This window comes from Anticarsia gemmatalis, chromosome 17 (genome assembly GCF_050436995.1).
Source record: "Anticarsia gemmatalis isolate Benzon Research Colony breed Stoneville strain chromosome 17, ilAntGemm2 primary, whole genome shotgun sequence".
Taxonomy (NCBI): Eukaryota; Metazoa; Arthropoda; class Insecta; order Lepidoptera; family Erebidae; genus Anticarsia; species Anticarsia gemmatalis.
The window spans coordinates 11,807,644-11,827,846 of record NC_134761.1 but is presented as its reverse complement, the minus strand read 5'-3'; the positions used below and the strand labels follow the sequence as shown (position 1 = coordinate 11,827,846).

Sequence of the window (20,203 nt, the reverse complement as noted above, 5' to 3'; positions counted from 1 at the left end):
CTCATCAAAGAGTTTATTATCCAGAAAAAATCCAAAAAGGTATTGTCTTTGATTGAACTATTGATTTTACATAGATTTCCTTTTTACTGGCAACTTTATTTATGGGAATAGTGATGTACCAAAGCAGAACAATAGCTTTGATAGCTTGTCACTTTTCAGTTTGACACTAAATACTATCAGAGTTCTGCCATATAATTTGTTTACTGTTACCTCATCTCTCTTCCGTCTTATCTGAATGTTAATAAAACAATACATTTCGTGTACATATTTAAATAATAGTCCGTTTTCTTTGTAATGTGTATCGATAATGATAATTATTTTTATGACCGTAACATAATAAATTTTGAATCCAAAAGAGTGATTTGTGTACTCAGAGGATAGCGTTAGCGCATCACTAAGTAGTCGCGGGTTGCGGGAGGGTGGGTAATCTATATAAACAACAAACCTTTGTTTGTGTCGAAGTACGTCGATACTTGTTTCGCGTCATTTCGCGTTCGTCTGACGCAGTAGCGCGCAGTTTGTGTCGTAGTGTTGTTTTTATTTACATCGCGTGATGGCCGAGGCGCCCGAGAGCGAGCCCGTGCCGTGTTCGAGCGAGACTGAGGTGCCATCTGACACCAAAGATGTCGACGAGCCTTTGACTAAAAAGCGTAAAATTAACGACAAAGAGACGAGCGACAAGCTCGAGCACAGGCTCGGGGGCATCCTGTGCTGCGCAGTTTGCCTGGACCTGCCTCAGGCGGCCGTGTATCAGGTATTCCAAAACAGCTGATTCGTGGATGCTCGTATCAGCTGTTTTATCAATATTTTCCTTTGTTACGTAAGCAGCTGGTAGCCAGTTGTGAAATATACGACGTCGTGGCGACGCCTACACGACGCTGTGCATCTCTGTCCATTTGAGAGTTGTTCAATAGTATGGCGTCAATACTTTGTATTTATGTTTTGGTTATAAATGTATACAAACGCGGCTAAGTCGTAGCGCTGTGTGCCCTCTGTTGTGACTGTTGTTAGCTAATATACAAATTGTGTTGATTTATTTTATTATTGGATTAGTTACTGTATGTGTGGCCGTGATCTGTTTATATGTATTGTGTACTTAATCTGATGAAACTGTGTTAGAGTTGGTACAACTAGGAGTTAAGTTGATGTCTGTGATATTATTGTATAGGATAACTATTGTGTAGCAAGTAAACATAGTGTGTACTCACTCTTGTAACATTTCAGTTGAATAAAGAAATGTTTCAGAGATTTACTTCTTTCTTTATTCAGTCTCCCCCGACACTCCCTATCCCTGACGACACGACACATCCCTTCTGTTCATCAAACGTTGTATTACAATATTATTTAGTTTTGCACATTTCTATAACAGTTTAAAATATATGATGCAGTCATTAAAATATTGATACTCATTATTACATGATAATATTCTAGTTATTTTGATGTCAATAAAATAAACAGCAAATATTTTTTTATATATTACATTATTTTGTTTTGAAAATACAAAATTGACAAAAATATAGTTTTTATCTTAATGAAACAAATGATTAAGACTTGATACATAATGACAAGATATATGAAGCTTATTAAACATGATGTTTTCTGTTCCAGCTATATTTTATTATGTGTAGTTTGATTACAGGTGGCACTCGCAATCACGGCCAGAGGTAGAACTTGTAGAACACACATACATACATTTATTTTATATGATTCACACATACTAATATCTACATGAATGAAAACATTTTTTGTTAAACCCCTAAATTGAAAAATGGCAACTTAATTTTATCTAAAGCCTTGAAGACCTAGCCTTTCACAAGTAGATATCAGTATGGCAACACAAATATTTTACATAATATGTTGACATGCAACCATTGCGCAGTACTGACACATTGTTCAAATTTCAGTGTAGCAATGGGCACCTGATGTGTGCGCCTTGCTTCACGCACTTGTTGGCGGACGCGCGGCTGCGGGACGAGGCGGCGACGTGCCCCAACTGTCGCGTGGAGATCTCCAAGACCTCAGCTTCGAGGAACCTGGCTGTGGAAAAGACAGTCTCTGAACTGCCCTCTGAGTGCAAGTACTGCACGTGCGTGTTCCCGCGCCACTCGCTGCAGCATCACGAGGAGAACACGTGCGAGGAGAGGTGACGCATCCCTTATCACAACTCGTTTACATCTAGGTCATTAGAGCCCGCGTTATCGCGACTCACTTTCTAGAAGACAAACATCTTAATGAACACTCGTTATTGCGTTTCAATTCTGTTACACTAATTACTTTGTAATAGATTGAAATATCGAAGCTAGGAAACAACGTCGGTTGTATACAAAAATACACAGGAGATTTTTACATAGGTAATGAAATGTTCCATGGCAATGTACCATAGTTTAGCTCTAGAAGGGTGTTGACAAAATGGCATGTTTCCTTTTTACCCACACTACATACAGTGTACCCGTCAGTGCCTACAATTGTCCGTTATCAAATGATCCAGTCACTAGACAACCAGTTACCTCTAGGGTCAAGGGAGACCTAAAAACTCATTCAGCTCTGTTCTGATGTCTGAGGCTAGTAGAAAGAATTAGGTAACAACTGAGCGAGGGTACAATTTCTTCCCCCAGGGAGTTCAAGTTCTCGCAAATGGTAGTCGATACTTCTCCAAAGAGGCGCTACCTGGATAGTTTGGTTCGCATAGTGTCCAGTTTGTACGCGCTGTTGGTAGGTGCGCTGCGCTCGACCACGCCCGCGGGGCACGCGCGCGCCGCGCTCAAGAGACGTAGGGGCCGCAGGTGACTGTTTTATATGGCCACAAACCTTGCGAGGAAAATACACCTCGCTTTTCAGTGCTCTAACATTATCGACTATGTTGAAAATCAAACTAGATTGGCTGCTAGTCTATAATGTTCGTCAGTGAAAAACAGTAGTATATCTCGCAAGTATTGTGCCGATTCTCTTACTATGTATACGCGCTAGCCACTAACATTTTAGTCTAACGCTTAGTAACACCTGGTGTGATGCGAACCGAACTCATCCCGCTGCGCATTTCGCTTGCCTCGTGTCGTCTGTTCCTTTCACTCATATGTACTTTCATAGTTATCTAGTGCCGCCTCTCTTTCTCTCTTAGTGTACATACAATTTGATAGAAAGAGGCAACATGTTAAATAGCTAAAACGTATTTATGAGTGAAGGTGTTATGTATCTTGTATAGTATTCTGTATTTTCACGTTGGCTACTGTCTGTACCTATAATTCGGTGTAATCAGTGCTGAAATCGCATGATACCTCTCGGCGGATCTATGGAACTATTAATTTTCTAAAGCTTTGCTATGAACTGAACACTAACGACTTCTAAATGTTGAATGTGGAAGAGACAGTACCCGGGTTAAGGTCCGATAACAAATAGTCCCCCACGGTCTGTTATGCTCGTACATCTGTCGAACTTAGATCAAGGTGCGCACGCGCATTGTGTATCTCGTTGACTTTATACGACGGTTGCAGCTGATCTCATTGGTCATTGGTTGATGCAGCTGCCAAATGTCCATTGTACAAACATATGCTTCAGGTTGCGATGAAAGAAAACATTATATGGGGAGCTAAAAATTGAACGAATTTCTGCCTATCTTTTCAGATCGGTTAATATCACATTATTAAATTGTAACATTATATTATTGTCAAATCCGGTTTGTTGTGAACTCGTTAGCTGTTCAGCATTATGAGGTGTTGTTGTCGGCAGGTTGACAGGCTGTCGATACGCGTGTATCGGGTGTCCGTGGCTGGGCCCGGCGCACGAGGCGGCGGCGCACGAGGCAGCATGCGCTCACCCCCGCAAGTCCGCCGCCGACGTGGTGAGCGTGCTCGCCGAGCGCGAGCGCCGCGCCAAGGAAGCCAACGCCGTCTACAACCAGGTGCTTGACCTGCTCTCCTATGAGAAGATTACGTTTAATGGTGAGTTCAGATCACTTGATAACACCAGGGTTGAAATGTACTTCCAGTTGGTGCTGTCCTTCATTTTTCTTGGTTTTTGAAGCATAACGTATACTTCTGCTATGACTTAAATTCTAGGTCACGTTTGCAAAATTCGAACCATTAAAATACTTTTCTGGAAAAAACTGCAGTTCAAAGCGAGTTTTGCGAATTATACTATTTGTACAATAGTTGGTTTTGTTACAAAATCTAAATACAAATGTAACTTATACAAAGTTACTGTTTACTAACACGCTCGCATTTAACCTTCGCCTAATTTCACAACTTCACTTGAAGAATATGCGATAAATTGAAAGTGATATGATGGTGCATTGTATTCTTGCCATCCGTTTTAAGGTTGCCTTCCCCAGTCACAGGATTATGGCTCTGTAGAGTCTGTAGAATGATGATTAATATAATTAATAACGAAATCAAACAAATTAATTGTCATCTCCGAAATGAACGCTTGGTTAACAAAAGGTCCATTGTTTCAATTTCCCAGTTGGATAATAAACGGGAGTAAGGGTGTTGGGGTTACTTTAAACTCTGTGAATCAGTTAGGTAGGTAATAACTGTGTGCACGTTTGTGACCGGTACAAAAGATTGTGAATGAAGAGTGTACCGCAGACTTGCAGCTGAAGCCGTACCGCACGGAGGAGTTCGTGCACAAGCTGTACTACGAGACGTCCCGGTTCAGCGCCTTCGGGCACCAGTGGGTCGTGAAGGCCTTCGTCAATAAGAACCAGCGGGACCCCACGCAGAGTTCGCAGAGGGAGATCACCTATCAGGTATTACTGCTTTGTTAAAGCAAAGTCCGAAAATGTAGGAGTTACAAAAGCTTTAGACGATTCGAAGTACTTGTGTAATAGATCTTTAGGAATTCAGTTATAAGCTCGTGACATTCGTATATATCGTTGGTGTGCTACAAGGCCATGTATGTGTCAGTTGATCCTGAAGAGCAAGACGGTGCTGGCGCTGGGCGTGCAGTGGCTGGCGCTGCGCGGCCCGTACGGCGAGGCGCGGCTGCGGGCGCAGCTGCGCGCGCACGCCTTCAGCGACGACGCGCCCGACGCGCCGCCGCACGCGCTGCCGCTGGCCGACGACAACGACACCAACCGACTGCTGTCCAACAAGGCCATACACTTCAGGTATACAACTCCTCATCCTATGTCAGCCATATCTCCATTACTTTTCTAACTACTGCTCCGCAAGTTTGCATAGCGTAATCTCCACATGAACATTTACTTGATTCTGCCTGTTACAAATCGTTACTGCCAAATCTTTCTCTAAAACCCACAAACGCCTTAACTTGACTTTAATATTGACAAATTGAACATTACTTTTTATAAATATTTAAAATGTTTTAATACTAAAATTTTCCTTTATTCAGTGTAATATTAACATTGAATAAAATGATGTTGACTTATTATGCCACCACTTACTTGATGAATTTTAATCTCATCAAATGACATCAATCAATGAATCATGTAAAATCCAGTTTCTTATTAAAGCTTGCATTGTTTCAGACTGATAATGTTTCTAACGTCCAAGTGATCCGAGTGTGACGGCGCCGTGGTCGCCGCCGACTGAACTTTAAACCTTGTCTATGCTTCACCCCTCACCGTTACCAAAGATCAATGCAATAACACACGTTTTATGCGCGTTTATTATCATCTACCTGTTAAATACTGGTTTATTTTGTAGTTTTATCTACGTAGGTGGCGCTGGTGTAGCGTGAGGTCAGATGTGCAATTTGAAATTGTAATTTTAGTACCATTTACATAACGTATTGTTTTTGCATAGATAAAGTCTATTATAACATTAGAGCATCTTCTTTTTTTAATTAGGTTTCATTTATTAAATCAGTACATTTCCATCAATTGAGGATACCAAAGAACTACTACTTTAAGATCTTACAAACTAGCTGAGATAACTAGGAAACGACTACTTACTTTATCTTAAGATCTCTATCATAATGACCTCAGACCACAGTGGCGCCACCATACAACTGGCAAAACAATGCTTTTCTCAATAAGTACATTATTTTCAAACGACGATGAATCAATAAACGCGTATAAAACACACTCCTCACAGCTTTTAGACAATATTTGTATACATTCACAAAATTTAGAAGTGACAGTCTGAAATTCAAAAGGAACTTGGGAGATTATATTTTGAGTACAAATTTTAATATTATTTGTTGAAGTGTTAGTGATGTGAATACGGACTAGTGTAAGCTTTTGCTTAAAGACTATTGGTGCGGTTACAATACAGAATGTGTTGTAGAATATGGTAGTGTATGAATGTTTGGCTGAACATTTTAAAGTGCAGGATTGTCAGACGATTGTCCAGTTAAATTAAGTTAAGATACCATATTGCTCATCACATTCTTCTTTTTCAAGCCTGGACCATAAATAGTGAGCTGATATTTCCTGAATTTAAAAATGCTCAGATTCTTACTGTCAAATGCTGAAATTATTGAACTGTGTCTATCTGGTAAAATTGTGAAATTTCGTGTCGAAGTTTTATGAATAGCATGCTGGAATTTGTATAAAATAAAATCCAAACTAGTACGGGTAAGTATCTTTAAAGCTACATTGATTGTGGAATTTCAAGATTGACGCAAAAAAGTATAATTTTCGACACTACTTTTTTACCAGTTGGCTATAGTTCTATATAATCTTTGCATTTACCAGTAAGATGTGCTCACGTCGCATCGTCGGCTAATCATATACACATAGATTGGCAACTAATATTAGATACATGATTTGTAAAAGAGTGACTGCAATTTTTACTTTGAATGAATTTAGTCTTAAACGACACAAAATTTATATGATTATATAAAATTATTTTTTAAATGTATTGATATTATTATGAATGTATTTGCATGCGTGTCCTAGCGTAATGGATGTTTTTAAATAAAATTAACATATTATGTTTTGATAGCGAGGCCGCGTTATCGTTATGTATAATGAATTATGTTTATTTACAAATAATTAGGGTAATTTTTGGGTCTCCAATAAAGTGCTAAGTTATTGACAAAAACTCGTTTTATTGAAACATCTCAAAGCTAGTGAAACTTGAATAATACACTGGCAAACTATTTGCTAGTCCTATACTGAAACCTATAACCAGTTGCGTATGTATAAATAACAGAGTAGATTCGATACATATATCTGTGATAGTCTTTTTACTGTTATTTTTGCTATAAAAGTATAAATTATTTACCTTATTTACAAAGGGTCAAAGCTAAAAAGCCTAGATCCTAATCCGGTACAGAAAAAAATACATTGTTTCCTTACATAATATTATTTCATCAGTATCACAAAATTATTTAAACCTAATGAAACTCGAGCTGGCAGTATAAAAGCGTATATTTCAGTAAGGTTTATGTCTGTTCACTTGTAGTTTGTTCATGGATTGTAACAGTTTCTTAGGTGTGGTCCCGTTGGCTGTCGCCTCGCCCGCCGTCCACACGCTGATGATGCCGGACTCACCGGTAGTTACTAGGATATCGCGCTGTAACAAAATAATAAGCTTTTTAAATATACGTAGTAATGAACACTCTTGAGAGACGTCAGCGGTATATGGTTGGGTATCGAATCAACTTGCATCAATAAAAGGCATGAAGGGTCTTCTCCTCAAAGCGGTTAAGCCTTACACCGACTAAGTGCGGGTAGACGAGTAATATATTTTTCTCTAATTCTTAATTTTAAGACTCCACTTGTAGCACCGTATTGCCATCGATAGCAATTTTACCTAGCTATAATATAATAGGTAAATTTTTACAGAAAATACTTACATCTTTGTCGTACCAGCAGCATCGTATTGTTTGCTTGTTCTCCTGGAAGTTCGTGCACGGCTGGAGCTTCTTGTCCGCTATCGTCACCGATCGTAGCACGTTGCTGGAATTAATAATTGCGTAATTAGCAAAATTGTGTTAGGCTACATTACTTGTGAAGGCAATTAGAATTCTATTGGGCTAAATAAGGTAAGTACGTATCAGGTAATAGCAAAATAGCGTTATGAGCTATTTATGAACTCATTGCGAATATTAACATGCAGGCGATTTTGAACTCTAAAGCAGCTTCGATTCAGTTCATTATCAATTGACCGACGATCATTTCAAAACTTTGTTACTCAGATCAATGTAAAACGTAACTAACAGAGAATTTTAGTATAAATGTATTGTTGTTACTCACCCATCACCGCCGTAGGAGCCCGCCAGAAGTACCGCAGTGTCATCTAACGTGGTGTACGTGTCCACTAGGTAACAGTCGTCGTCTCTGCTTCGCTGCAAGGAGTGCAAAACCGTAATCATCACTATTTTATATAGTAATACAACAACCATTAGAAGTATATACATGTAAGGTTTCTGAAGCAGGTTTCTGCTCATGCCACAAGAAAGTAATGGGAAATAATACTACATTACATCAATCTATAGAACTTTGGAATATCTTTAGGCTTGCTTTTTGACATTCATTAAAAACATTTATCTCTTTATTGTTTAAACTAGATGGCACCCTATATAAGACAATTCAAATACAAAGATTTCTTCATACCTTTATACTTCTGGATATTTTATCCCTATTGAAGCTTTTGACTAAGTCTCCACTCTCAGTATCCCACACTTGCAAGTCATTGGACTGCGTGATGCAAGCTACGTGTTTGTCGTCCACCCATGACAGCTTCTCGGTGGAGTTCTCTACGTTCAGTGAGTACGTGAGCGCGTCGTCTTCCGTCTGCTCCATCACGTTGAAGATGTTCACAAGCCCATCGAGGGATCCTGTTGCTATTAGCTCCGTTTTTGTTGGGTGGAATCTGACCTGGAAGTATTTAAAGCAACTTATTATAAAGTGCAAAGTAGATATTTCTATGAGATTACGAACTTAATTCGATAAAAAAATAAAAGTAAGTAGAATAAACTTCTATGTGCCCAAAAGGACCTTAAGATTAATAAATAGTAAGAAATTTGTAAAAGGTTCTATTCTTCATCATACAATGGTTTAGTAAATAACCCTTGTTTTATCATTAGAAATATACTTAACCAAGAAGTAAGTATCAAAAATTTTTCCTTTTTTAAACATAATTTAGAAAAGATTTCAAATAACTTTTCTTACTTTTATTATGAAAGAATTCAGATGAGCATACCTGTGTAATATCATCAGTATGAGAGTTCCAGTATCCTCCAAGAGGCTTGGTGTTTCTCTGGTCCCAGAACACGAGGTAGGCATCATCCTCCACCAACTGGCTGCCGGCACACAACACACGGCCATTGCAGGATATATCCATACATTCATATGGCCTTACTAGTTGCTCTTCGTCATCTGAAAAAGGAATATTTATTCATAAGCTTCATTTATCAATTTGATTGAATCTATCAATACTAGTATTACCAAAACAATAAATCTTAGAAGTAGTTCTATGACAGCTATGTCTAAATAGTTAATAGCTACTTCAAGCAATATTGTATGCTACAGAAAAAAGTTCCATAGATAAACTAAAATGCTTTTAATATATATTTTTTAAAGAAAACCTTACAACTTATCCTTTTTTTTTAAATGTTTTAGTCAGCTTGCACTGATCATAGCCTCTAACTCTGTGTAGGATAATTAAATACAAATATATGGTAATCGAGCCTACCTTTATACTCTTGCACACAGCTGCCACTAGTCCTGGTGTCCCATAACTTAACAACTCCATCTTGTCCAGCAGAATACACTAAATGTTCCTCTTTGGGGTCACACACCACCTCAGTCAGGCCTTTAGGATGACCACTGAGACGACATACCTTCGTGAGGGAAGTATTGTTCAGTTGATAGACTTCTATGCTGTTGTCTGATAGACTTACTGCTAGTTTTAGTGACCTGAAATTACATTATTACAGTTTTTAAATACAAGAATGGTATGAAATGGGCCCGTAGTTGGATGGTAAAAGTCACTGATTAATATCTTTGGAATAAAACTCCAATATAAAAAAGAGAAGCTTCTAGAATGTATTTGGAAATCGTAATATGTTTAATAGGGTTATGTGTCTGCAGAAGCCTTATTTTTGAAACGGTTTCCAGTTAAAAGTTATACTGTACGATATATAGCATTTGGGTTCATAACGTGGTTTATGAAATCGTTCTAATATTGCGTATAAACTTACTTGTTTCCATGTAATTTATTGATATACGACTTCTTGAGCGAAACCGCGATTTCTGTTAATAATTTGTACTTCTTTTGAAACTGCTGCTCTAGAACTTCAGCTTCTACTGTGTCGCGATCTACTTCTTCTGTGTCTACAATATCAGCCATTTCCTTAATAATATTTGAACTCTTTGTAGGTTATTACCCTGTATCCAGGTGTAAACAAATAATTGTTTTGAGGTTATGTTTGAAACTGCATGATTTTGACATTTCACGATCGGATACACGAAACAATCTTCACAAACATAGTACAGTTTTATTTCATAATTTTTCAAGTTAAATAATTACAATTACAAAAAAAATACACTTAATGATATTATTTTTGTAAACGAATAGGTAAGCATACAAATTGAAGCAAAACAGGTAATTATATGATAAAATATAGCGATTTGCATGTAAATAAGGTCATTCCTATTTGTAGTTCGTTCTCCGGGTCCCACGGTACCGCGGACCAGCTCGTTCTATGTCTCCGGCAGCAAGTCTGGTAGCTAAAACTCTTAGTGCAAGAGGTGGAATACTGTTCAGCTCAGTTGTTGGATCAGAAAATGCCCAACGGATGTAGCGCTCCATACGAATATGATCTAAAAGCAAATAAAAATGATATAACTTACAATACGATACAGTTTTATGTGGTGTGGGATGAGTAGTTTTTACCTATTGCAGGATCAACTATAGCGAATGCTCGCTTTACATTTTCTACGCTCACAGTCTTATTAGCAGCATGTTTGCCGCCAAGTTCCGCAACCACCTCTCGGATGTATTTGTCTTGAGCCATTTGTCGCTGACGATATAACTCGCGTGCAAATTCAACTCGATCGAAACCTTCCTCATTCTGCAAAAATGTTAAACACAACACGCAAGAAATGTTTGTTAAAGTAATAAAGAGCCTTTATTTTATGCAGGATTCAAACAAAGTGTCGGTTATACCCACCTCATGAAACAGTTTATCCAAGTTAATTTCGTTGCTGTTAATTTTCAGTTTCAACTGTTTGCGAACCACATCCATCAAGTTCTTAATATCCACTTCACTCTTCAATGGAAACATTGCCTTCGATATTTTTTCAAACTCATCAATTGTTATGGTCTAAAAATATAATAAAACAAAAGTTATTGCTCTCTGCTTATTCTTCACTTCATTTATCAAAAAGCTTTCCAGTCTTACTTCTTTATCCTTGCTATGTTTATAAAGCTGGTCCTTTAGCGAATGCCACTGGTTCCGATGGCCCCAATAGATGTGCTCACTGAGGTGGCCGTGTAGCACACCCCAGAACAGTTTTACTTGCGGCTCATCCAGCATTTGTTCTGCTCCAGCACATAGGTTATACGCCCATTCTGCACGAACTGATGGCTGTTGGTACCTTAGAAAATAAATAAATTAATAAATCATAAAGGAGATCATCCAGGCTCCATACATTTTTGGGCCTTTTTCAAAGTGCTGGCCAACAAAAAAAAGTGGCATGTATCGATAGAGCTAGCCATTTGAAGCAATAGTTAGTATGGCACGAAACCGGTAGGATCGCTTTGAACCGAGTTATACAGGTTTGAAGATTCATAATATTCAAACATTTATTCATTACTAAAAGTGCTGTGAAACATAAAATAATGATTGATTTTGCTAGAATTAACTATCTAAAGCAATTTTGATTGTGAAGCGACCACTCTGGAGTTGATTTAAGGTCGTAAGCATACGTATCAACTCGGAAACGGGTCGTCACTGTATCAACTCGAGCTCATCAGTATTATTTGTATGTAATTCCCTACTGTAACACACTTATCGGAATCGTTATGTGGTCGCCCCGGCTCACGAAGGTGGGAGTGGTGCGTATGCGCATTATGCATACACCAGCACCCAGGGTGGAGTGCGGGGCTATGTGCAAATTCCGATAGAAGGGCGGGCATATACTCTAAACCGCAACATGTGTCCTCTCCTTTTATTGAAAGAGTAATGAAAATGTGTTACGTACAGTAACGTGCTATCAGATAAATGATTCATTTTGATATAGGTACCTGTCTTCAAAATACTTGGTGACATAGTCCTGCATGGAGATGTCTTGAATGTGCTCCATCTTTCCGAGCCAAATGTCGTTGATGATCACGCTGATCTCGCGTCGGGAGAGGCGCAAGTTGCGGACTTTACCTTCGTAATGAAGATACGGTGGTATCACTGGATCAGTTCCCTGGAAACACCACGATTAATCAGCCAGGAGTCTGAGAAATTTATACGTACATATTGCAATTCTTCGCAGACTACGTACAAGCCCATCAAAATGTTCCAAATGATCACTTTCAGCAGCTGGGCCCAGTTCTTTCAACAGCACTCTGAGAATCTCCCGCGAAGTGAGTCCTCTTGCTAGCTGACACCACCTACGAACATATACCATACGTTACCATGATGCTTGAACCTACTATCGCAGGTTGGTTAATGGAAATGCCTGTCACCTGTCTCGTCCCCCTCCGATGAAGTCAGCACAAAGGTCCCACTGTGGGCGAGGAGTACCAGCGCGCTCTAGTTCATTACACTTTTCCTTGGTTTCAAATAACTCTTCCTCGATGGATGTCTTTAAAGCTGCGAAAATGGAGCAGCAATTAAGAAAATAAATTAAGTTCAAATAATGCTGAAAAGATTGAAGTAATACTTTATTGGGTAGGTATACTACGAACCTACGATCCGTTTATTGTTCTCTTGAAGAGCTTCAAAATCTTTCTTCAATGCATTGAATGTCTTAATAAGATCGCAGTGTTTAGTGTCCAGACAGTCGTACTCTCGCCGTGGGACGGTGTCTGCGTATTCATCGGTCTTCTTCTTGAGATCTGCTTGTGTTACTGATAGCAGTTCCCTGAAAGGCCATTTTCCAATACTCTTTAAGAATACGAGAAAATAGATTACAAAGTACCTACCTACAACGTAGGGCGACTTAACTGTTTTGTGTTTAATATTACCAGATTCTTCATACCTGCACTTATCCAGCGCTATTCTCAATACGACAGGGTCTCCATACGCCTCGTCAACGATGTAGGAGCTGCCGTCCAATTCCTTGAGCTTCATCTGCAGCCCTAAGTTCTCAAAGTACAGCGTGTAGCGCGCGTCACGCTCGCGCATCAGCGTCAGGTAGTCGGAGAATTTGTCGTCCGATAACTTAGGAAATGTATGATTTATATATTTAATTTTTACATGAATTACTTAAATATTTTCTCCCTCTCTCTCTCCAATTCTCTTGCGATATGAGTATTCTATTCAGGCAATGTACTCAAAAAGGCACGAGAAATGTCAGTTGTTTGGGTTTGATTTTACACATCACAAATCATTACCTTATTTTGGACCTAATCTAGGTGATGTTTATTTAATTAGGATCTCTTATTCACATAAAAATATATAAGTATAATCGTTGTAGCGATTATTTCCGCATTATTCTGTCGCATATGACGGTAACATTTTTGCATAAGCACGTAAGTGCAACGGTAATAAATAAAACACAGTGCTTATCAAACATGATCAACAATATAATTATTATTCATAACATTTACATAAAAACGCCACAAGAAGACTGTGGAACATCGATTACACGTTATCAATAATGTATGACGTCACACCACGCATTGATAAGAATAGCGAGAACATCAACATTAGAGCCATTGATGCATACATATGGCACAGAATTAAGTCATTTTAACAAATAGTGAAGGAAGGTATAACAAAAAACTACATAAATATATTTGAAGGCACATTCACACACAGAAAGACGAAAAAAGAGATTTGTAAATTTTTATGCTTTAATGTACATTTAAAACACGAATTTTAGTCCACAACCTTTGATTTTCTTAATAAATACCTTTCCCATATCTTTTTTCAGTCTACAAGTTTCAAAAGTCAACTTTAGATTCTGCTCCCTTAGATCTTCATTATCTTTCAATAGCTTTTTTATTTTGTCATCCCTTTGTTTTTTCTTAGCTGATATGCCAAACACTCTCTGTAAAATTTATTCAGCCTATTGTAACAGTCTTGTAGTTATAATGTTTGTCTCATGAAATAAAATGATGCAATGGTTAACAGTTTACAGTAACTATGATTATTGCATCAGTCACTTTATTTATTACACTTATTTTTGTAAATAAAATTATAGTTACAACCTTATTTAGGTGTATTTAAAGTACAATATCTTTTTTATTTTTTTACATAGCATAAAATATAATTTATCACCTTTATAGCATTTTTATAATAACAAAGTCAAAGTAATTGATAAGACAGCAGCTTAACCCTACTGGTCAATACACTTTGATAATATCTTATTGATACAAATAGAAAAATATTCAAGAAACTGCATGATATCATTATAAAAAAGTTGAAGAAACCATTGTGTTTACTTTGATTTATTGTTCAACCAGATCTGCACCTGTTCCCTAATCTGTGTGACATCAGCATCACAAGTCCTGCAGCAGCTTCCAATGTACCTGACTCCAAGGTCCAGCCACTCATGAACAAACTTAGCCAGAGGCTCACACTTCTCTTTGCCCACCCATCCTTCTTCTGGCATGTACTTCTCTCCAGAATTAGGATAAGTCACAAATGGTATTGGTGACTGTCTTCCATCATTAATACCTCTAAACAACTTAGCAACTATGGTTGGAGGGCAGCAGTTGACACCCACAGCTACTAGTTGTCCAGGGTTCATATCCCAGCATTTCTTCACAACTGATTTAAAGTCCTCCCCATTAGCTAAGGAGTGTTCATCTTTGCAGCTGAATGAGAGCCAGGCCTTCATCTTAGGGTACTCCTTCAACAGATTGACTAAAACTTCAGCTTCTTTCTGACATGGCAGTGTTTCAAAAGCCAAGATGTCCACTCCAGCTTCAATGAGGGCATTAATCCTGGGTATGTGCCACTCTCTCATGGTCTCAGGACTAACTTTGTCTGCATAACTGCCGTCGTACTCCGAGCCGTCATGTAGATGAGCGCCGTAAGGACCAACTGAGCCTTCTATCAAGATTTTGCGTGCAGGTTGATTGTTTTTCTGACATTCTTCAATGTACGTTGTCCGCGCGCGCTTGGCGAGCTCCACCGCCCGTACAATGAGACCGTAGCCTTCTTCAGGCGTAACACCGAGGTGCTTCACGAAACCTCCCACTGATGCTTGATACGTGTTCGTTCCGATGACATCTGAACCGGCTCGTAAGAAGTCAAGATGAGTCTTGTATACGCCGTCAGGATTAGTTTGCAGAAACTTGGAGCACCAGAGCGGGTCACCGTCGGGGCTGGTCCCGACATGACGCGATAACTGCACGGAGAAACCTCCATCTAAAACTAGCACTGCTGGTGTTTTGCCGGTTGGAGATGACATAGCAACGAACTCGATAAACAATAATAAATACTTTTAAGAGTATGTTCTTTCTCGGCGTTGTTATTTCAGCTACGGCTATTAAAAGCAAAACTATTATATTCTTTACTATATACGTTTCTCTACGATGTCTCGCTTCACAATTAAAACGAACAATCAAATCAAAATAAAGCTCTGTCAAAGTGACAGATTTTAAATCATAACAAAGATTGATTTTAAAATGTTCGTGCGGAAATTGACCATTCGTTTTGGATTATATATTAAATTCAGATAAATTCATGTGCCATTAAAAATACACATTTTTTCGAGTCGGCAAAAAGCGCGAATTTATTCACGGATAAAGGTAGCGCTGACAACTAAAATCTTTTCTATCAAGAGCAAAATAGAAGTAATTTAGCTATTAAACTTGAAATTTTATAGTTATAATGTACTTACATCCAGAGTGATAAACTGTGATATACGTTCGTCTCGGACTTGTATCGCACATTCGTATGCCATCTTAATTTCATTTAAAATTTTCGAGAATGTAATAGTCCCCGCTATTAACTTTTGAAAAGCTTCCTGATAAATCTGTAAATGAAATATAATTAGATCTTCGTTCATTTTCTTATCGTAGCATTATTATCGCGTATTAATTAGTGTCTCTACCTCAAGAATTTCATCGCAATAGAGCTGCTGAATTTCCAACAATTCGCTATTCGGCTTTTTAATTTGCTTGAGTTTTTCTGATATATTTATTTCAATTTCTTTGACGAATTTTGGTACTGAATTCATTGCAATTTTGTCCCAGAATTGGAAAGATACGTAGGTTTATCTTTGGAGTGTTTTGTTATAGTGATTATCTTGTTGCTATACTTGTTTCTAGAACCAATTTCTAGTTCACTCTTATACTTATTATCGACATTAAAATAAGATTTTAATCACATAAATTAGCCGATAGAATTGTGTCTTTAACGTAGGTACATTATTTATTTCGTTGTACAACTACGAGATCATTATTCCTACCTTTTTGGTATAGTCTATGGTTTTGGTACTAGTGCTGCCATCTTATAGAAGCTTTTAAAAACCTTCTTCGTGACGTCACTGACATGACATGAAATTACGGAAATTAGAAATGGCTGCGATAGCTAGTGGACGGGGAACGATGGATTCCCAAAATCAAGTGCAAAGTGATACTGTAGACCGTTTAAAATTACTTTATCCTAATGTGAACGAAGAGGAGACACCGTTACCAAGATCATGGAGTACCAAGGACAAATTCAGCTATATCGGGTTGTCGCAAAATAATCTTCGAGTCCATTACAAAGGTAAGAACTTTCAAGGTTTGTTTATGGATTACTAATTCGCTAAACTCTTCGTCAATGCAATCTGGAGATATTGTAATGTGATTGACTGGAGTTTTGTGTAGTTTTATGTAATTTATAAGGCGTCTGACGTGTCATAACAGCTCTTACTGTGGCGACTAGCGTTGCAGTAGTCAAACAAAGAAATCAGCTGATCGCATATTTTGTAACAACACTCGGGAATAAATGATGGCTGGTCTTATCCCCCTCGAAATCGGCGTAGAGTATCGTTTAACTGTTGTTTACGTTGATTCCCGTTATATCGAGTTGTAAAGTGCGCGTGTTAATTTGCAAGGTCTCCTCCTCTAAAATGGCAGACAAAAGATGATTTGAAACTATTAACGTTACGGTATAATTACGACGTTTATTTGTAAGACAAAGTCCTAGCATATTGATACTGTAATGATTGTTCTTCATTTATTATTTATACAGGTTTTAATGCTGAATATATTGTTTATTAAGTGATGAATTACAACAATGACAATTTTATTGTAGTTTTGAAAAATATAAATTATAATCACATTTCCAGTTTACTAGTTGCTTGCTTTTCATGTTATTCATTGAAGTGATATAATTATTCAGTAGTTACCTGATTTATTTTGAGTTTAGTTATCATTTGCAAATGGCATTGAGTTCCAACATGTGTGATATCATTATCATGCTGTTGTATTGTGATCATAATAAACAAAATTTGCTTGTTACCAATATTATCAAACTGGAACAATCATTTGGGCAATTTCGCTACTGCAGTTATCGTATCACGTGATACCTAATAACTTAGGAAAATGAAGGTATATTAAATTTACCAAATCGTTATAAAACATGGTAAATGGTAAATATTATTTTAAAACCTTCCTGTTAAGGTCGCAGTAAGCTATTCATTCATAAATCACAAAATATTTGTTTTATGAATGTAACAAAGGGAAGTTTTATGTGGTCAATTAACAGAATAAAATTTTCTTATTGAAAAGATCCCACACATAAATGAAAAACCCAAATAAAATATTTTCCGACTCGGAATGGATCTTATAATATTCGGTCACTGTTGAGCATTTCGCCTATAAAACAGAATTTTTACATTATTTCCAAATGACAAAACAATATTCTATTTGTAATAATACAGTCTTAGATATACAAAAACAACTTTGGCAATGTATTTTAGCAATGGTAATTAGATGAGCATCATGTAAATGTATTCATTGTGAATAATTACGATTATTAGCTCAAGGATGATTGAAGGCTAATTGTTACCAAGTACCTACCTCAAGAATATTTAAAACTCTTATAATATATGTACTTGTTTTTGTCAATATTATCACTGATACAATTGAGGAAAAGTTAAGTATTTTTTGTTATAGAACATGAAATAAATTATTTTATACCTGGATTTATTGATTAAATAGTAAAGACAAAAATTATTTAGGTACATGGCATGTTGAAGCATCTTTGTTGATATACAGCCACTAAAACGTAGTCAATTATTGCATAGCACAGCTTGGTACAGTTCTTCCCACCTTTATTGTAAAAATAGGCATGAAAATATTAATTGCGGGTATAGTACCTATATGGGTATAAACAAGAGAACAACAATGTTAGCGTTAAAGCCAGTAATTGCTAGTGTTCAGAGATGATGTTACATTCATTGATGGTTATCTCAAGGTTCTATGTGGTTGCTATGCGTTACTTTACCATACGTTACATTGTGAACTGCAGTTTTTCTTTAACATATTATTTAGATTTTATATTAATCATGTTATATTGACTGGTGATCAAATAGGTATTCGTTCCATGTAAAAAAATCTCCATGAAAAATATTCATCCACATCCAATGAGACTGGAAGCCGACTCCAAAATAGTTGTAAGAAAGGATAGAATAATTTTAGAAAAGTACTTTTTGACTAAATTGAAAAAATAAAAGTAATTTTATTAATGTAGCAGTTTTCGTAACGGTAACGAGTAAATTGATAAAAAATACACACGCGTCAGTTATTACGAAACCCATTTTATCGGTGGACTTGAGCTTAGTTAATTTTTCCTTACAGTAAATGTGACGTCGCGGTAAACAGTATGAAATGTTTCCATTTGCAAGTAGAAAAGAATGTATAAGACTAGTAAATTCTTTTGATAAAACAATGGTCTTCTTCTTATCGTATGGTCAGTGGTTAACCTAGTGTCATAGTCGTTCAAGACGCCCGAAGGCCTTTGAATGATAAATTACAATTACTTCGCGATAATCCGTATATTTTGAACTAATTTTTACTTTGAAATAGGTACAAGGGTTTCCTTTAAATACATGTGTTTTTGTGGACTACCAAGAAACGGGTAATACATATATAATCGCTATCTTACTGTGCAAGTTTTTTACTTATTTCTACTGTAAAACTAATCCAAAATTTTCCTGAAGTTATCCCAACCTATGGTAACATAAAACATGCCACAAAATAATACTAAAGGATTTGTCGAAGTGTCAATGCGAAAATCATTAGGTACTTTGTTTAAGTATAAGTTATTTACGATAATTATATAGAGTATTACATAACGCTATTAACGTTACGTCACCTGAGACGTGAGAAGGTATTCATTACATCAATGTTTTTGGCAAACATCACCTAATTACAATTACTTATTAGTGAAACTATTGGCATACTTGTTCAAAGGAAGCTGTTTGTTAGTTGACCTAAGTTACGACTCGTAATGAAAATGTGACCAATTTATTTTTGTACCTAGTTACAATATTTCTATCCATGAGTGTCTTATTCATGATTTATAACTACCAAACTGCATAGTGAGGTACAATTTTGAAGACAACTCTATTTGAATTAGAATTAGGTTATATCGAATTGCTGACTAAGACGTCAAAATTACGTCTTAAGACTTATCCTTCGATCCCGCATCTGTGTATGTCAGACTACATCTAAGTAATTATTACAGTCAATTAAATTTTAATAGTACCTATTCCTAAATCCCGAGCTTGCGGACAGATCGCAAAGATTGTTTTGCGAAAACTGCTCTGTTTGAAATTTTAGTTTACATAAACATTTTACTATCAATTTATCGTACGCAACACTTAATGATAACTAACTATAGAAAACGTATAATCATGAATGCTTTTTAGTACGATGATATACTACCTCGTATAGCGATATAAATTAATTGGCCCATCATTAAATAACATACGCAACAAGCAAACGAGCGTTGACAGAAAACGAATGAACTTTTACTGAACTGACAAGTTTTTTAATTTAAGCTTTAACCTGATTGTCATCAAAATTTTGTCGTAATGATTAACTCTTAATTTATTGTTTAGCTGGTATATAAACTCCCGGAAAAAGATCCTCTAAGAATCCGAATAAGCTGGTTCCTAATCTATTTACCACCC

The 20,203-nt window shown here is 37.0% G+C and overlaps 4 protein-coding genes across 11 annotated transcripts in view; 2 read left to right on the top strand and 2 right to left on the bottom strand.

The window, feature by feature from the left end:
* Positions 1 to 178: 178 nt before the first annotated feature.
* LOC142979711 (zinc finger TRAF-type-containing protein 1 homolog) lies at positions 179 to 7,168 on the top strand. 4 transcript variants are annotated; one of them, XM_076124800.1, is made up of 7 exons: positions 179 to 754; positions 1,905 to 2,143; positions 2,616 to 2,783; positions 3,727 to 3,938; positions 4,572 to 4,744; positions 4,902 to 5,104; positions 5,483 to 7,168. In XM_076124800.1, exons 1-7 carry the CDS (start codon positions 554 to 556, stop codon positions 5,508 to 5,510), a joined length of 1,224 nt encoding a protein of 407 aa, XP_075980915.1. In that variant the 5' UTR covers positions 179 to 553; the 3' UTR covers positions 5,511 to 7,168. The 4 variants fall into 4 exon arrangements, with proteins under 4 accessions (XP_075980915.1, XP_075980916.1, XP_075980917.1 ...); XM_076124801.1 differs by having other exon boundaries at positions 183 to 754; positions 4,584 to 4,744; XM_076124802.1 differs by lacking the exon at positions 2,616 to 2,783 and having other exon boundaries at positions 187 to 754.
* Positions 7,169 to 7,312: 144 nt separating this feature from the next.
* LOC142979712 (WD repeat-containing protein 89) lies at positions 7,313 to 10,339 on the bottom strand. The gene is made up of 7 exons (XM_076124804.1): positions 10,108 to 10,339; positions 9,600 to 9,823; positions 9,108 to 9,283; positions 8,519 to 8,782; positions 8,159 to 8,250; positions 7,759 to 7,861; positions 7,313 to 7,475 (listed from the first exon to the last, which is right to left on the bottom strand). The coding sequence occupies exons 1-7, from the start codon at positions 10,254 to 10,256 to the stop codon at positions 7,335 to 7,337; spliced, it is 1,149 nt and encodes a 382-aa protein (XP_075980919.1). The 5' UTR covers positions 10,257 to 10,339; the 3' UTR covers positions 7,313 to 7,334.
* Positions 10,340 to 10,544: 205 nt separating this feature from the next.
* LOC142980051 (translin-associated factor X-interacting protein 1-like) lies at positions 10,545 to 15,658 on the bottom strand. The gene is made up of 11 exons (XM_076125328.1): positions 14,540 to 15,658; positions 13,979 to 14,116; positions 13,103 to 13,284; positions 12,810 to 12,985; positions 12,588 to 12,714; positions 12,404 to 12,512; positions 12,156 to 12,325; positions 11,311 to 11,506; positions 11,080 to 11,232; positions 10,803 to 10,980; positions 10,545 to 10,729 (listed from the first exon to the last, which is right to left on the bottom strand). The coding sequence occupies exons 1-11, from the start codon at positions 15,482 to 15,484 to the stop codon at positions 10,560 to 10,562; spliced, it is 2,544 nt and encodes an 847-aa protein (XP_075981443.1). The 5' UTR covers positions 15,485 to 15,658; the 3' UTR covers positions 10,545 to 10,559.
* Positions 15,659 to 16,556: 898 nt separating this feature from the next.
* Positions 16,557 to 20,203, top strand: part of RanBPM (Ran-binding protein M) — a 44,364-nt gene continuing 40,717 nt past the window's right edge. For 2 of the 5 annotated variants that reach the window (XM_076125636.1, XM_076125635.1), the window contains exon 1: positions 16,557 to 16,788. In XM_076125636.1, the coding sequence (XP_075981751.1) occupies positions 16,575 to 16,788 (214 nt within the window). In that variant the 5' untranslated portion in view covers positions 16,557 to 16,574. The remainder of the gene's footprint in view (positions 16,789 to 20,203) is intronic. The other 3 variants (XM_076125640.1, XM_076125639.1, XM_076125638.1) reach the window with 3 other exon arrangements.

Excerpts from the sequence above, each read along its gene's own strand:
- LOC142979711 (XM_076124800.1), top strand. The coding sequence starts at position 554 with ATGGCCGAGGCGCCCGAGAGCGAGCCCGTGCCGTGTTCGAGCGAGACT. Across the intron at positions 755-1,904 it reads CTCAGGCGGCCGTGTATCAG|TGTAGCAATGGGCACCTGAT; the intron begins GTATTCCAAAAC and ends TTCAAATTTCAG. Across the intron at positions 2,784-3,726 it reads AAGAGACGTAGGGGCCGCAG|GTTGACAGGCTGTCGATACG; the intron begins GTGACTGTTTTA and ends TGTTGTCGGCAG.
- LOC142979712 (XM_076124804.1), bottom strand. The coding sequence starts at position 10,256 with ATGGCTGATATTGTAGACACAGAAGAAGTAGATCGCGACACAGTAGAA. Across the intron at positions 9,824-10,107 it reads AATAAATTACATGGAAACAA|GTCACTAAAACTAGCAGTAA; the intron begins GTAAGTTTATAC and ends ATGTAATTTCAG. Across the intron at positions 8,251-8,518 it reads AAATATCCAGAAGTATAAAG|CGAAGCAGAGACGACGACTG; the intron begins GTATGAAGAAAT and ends CACTCCTTGCAG.
- LOC142980051 (XM_076125328.1), bottom strand. The coding sequence starts at position 15,484 with ATGTCATCTCCAACCGGCAAAACACCAGCAGTGCTAGTTTTAGATGGA. Across the intron at positions 14,117-14,539 it reads TCACACAGATTAGGGAACAG|AGAGTGTTTGGCATATCAGC; the intron begins GTGCAGATCTGG and ends TAAATTTTACAG. Across the intron at positions 10,981-11,079 it reads TGGATAAACTGTTTCATGAG|AATGAGGAAGGTTTCGATCG; the intron begins GTGGGTATAACC and ends ACATTTTTGCAG.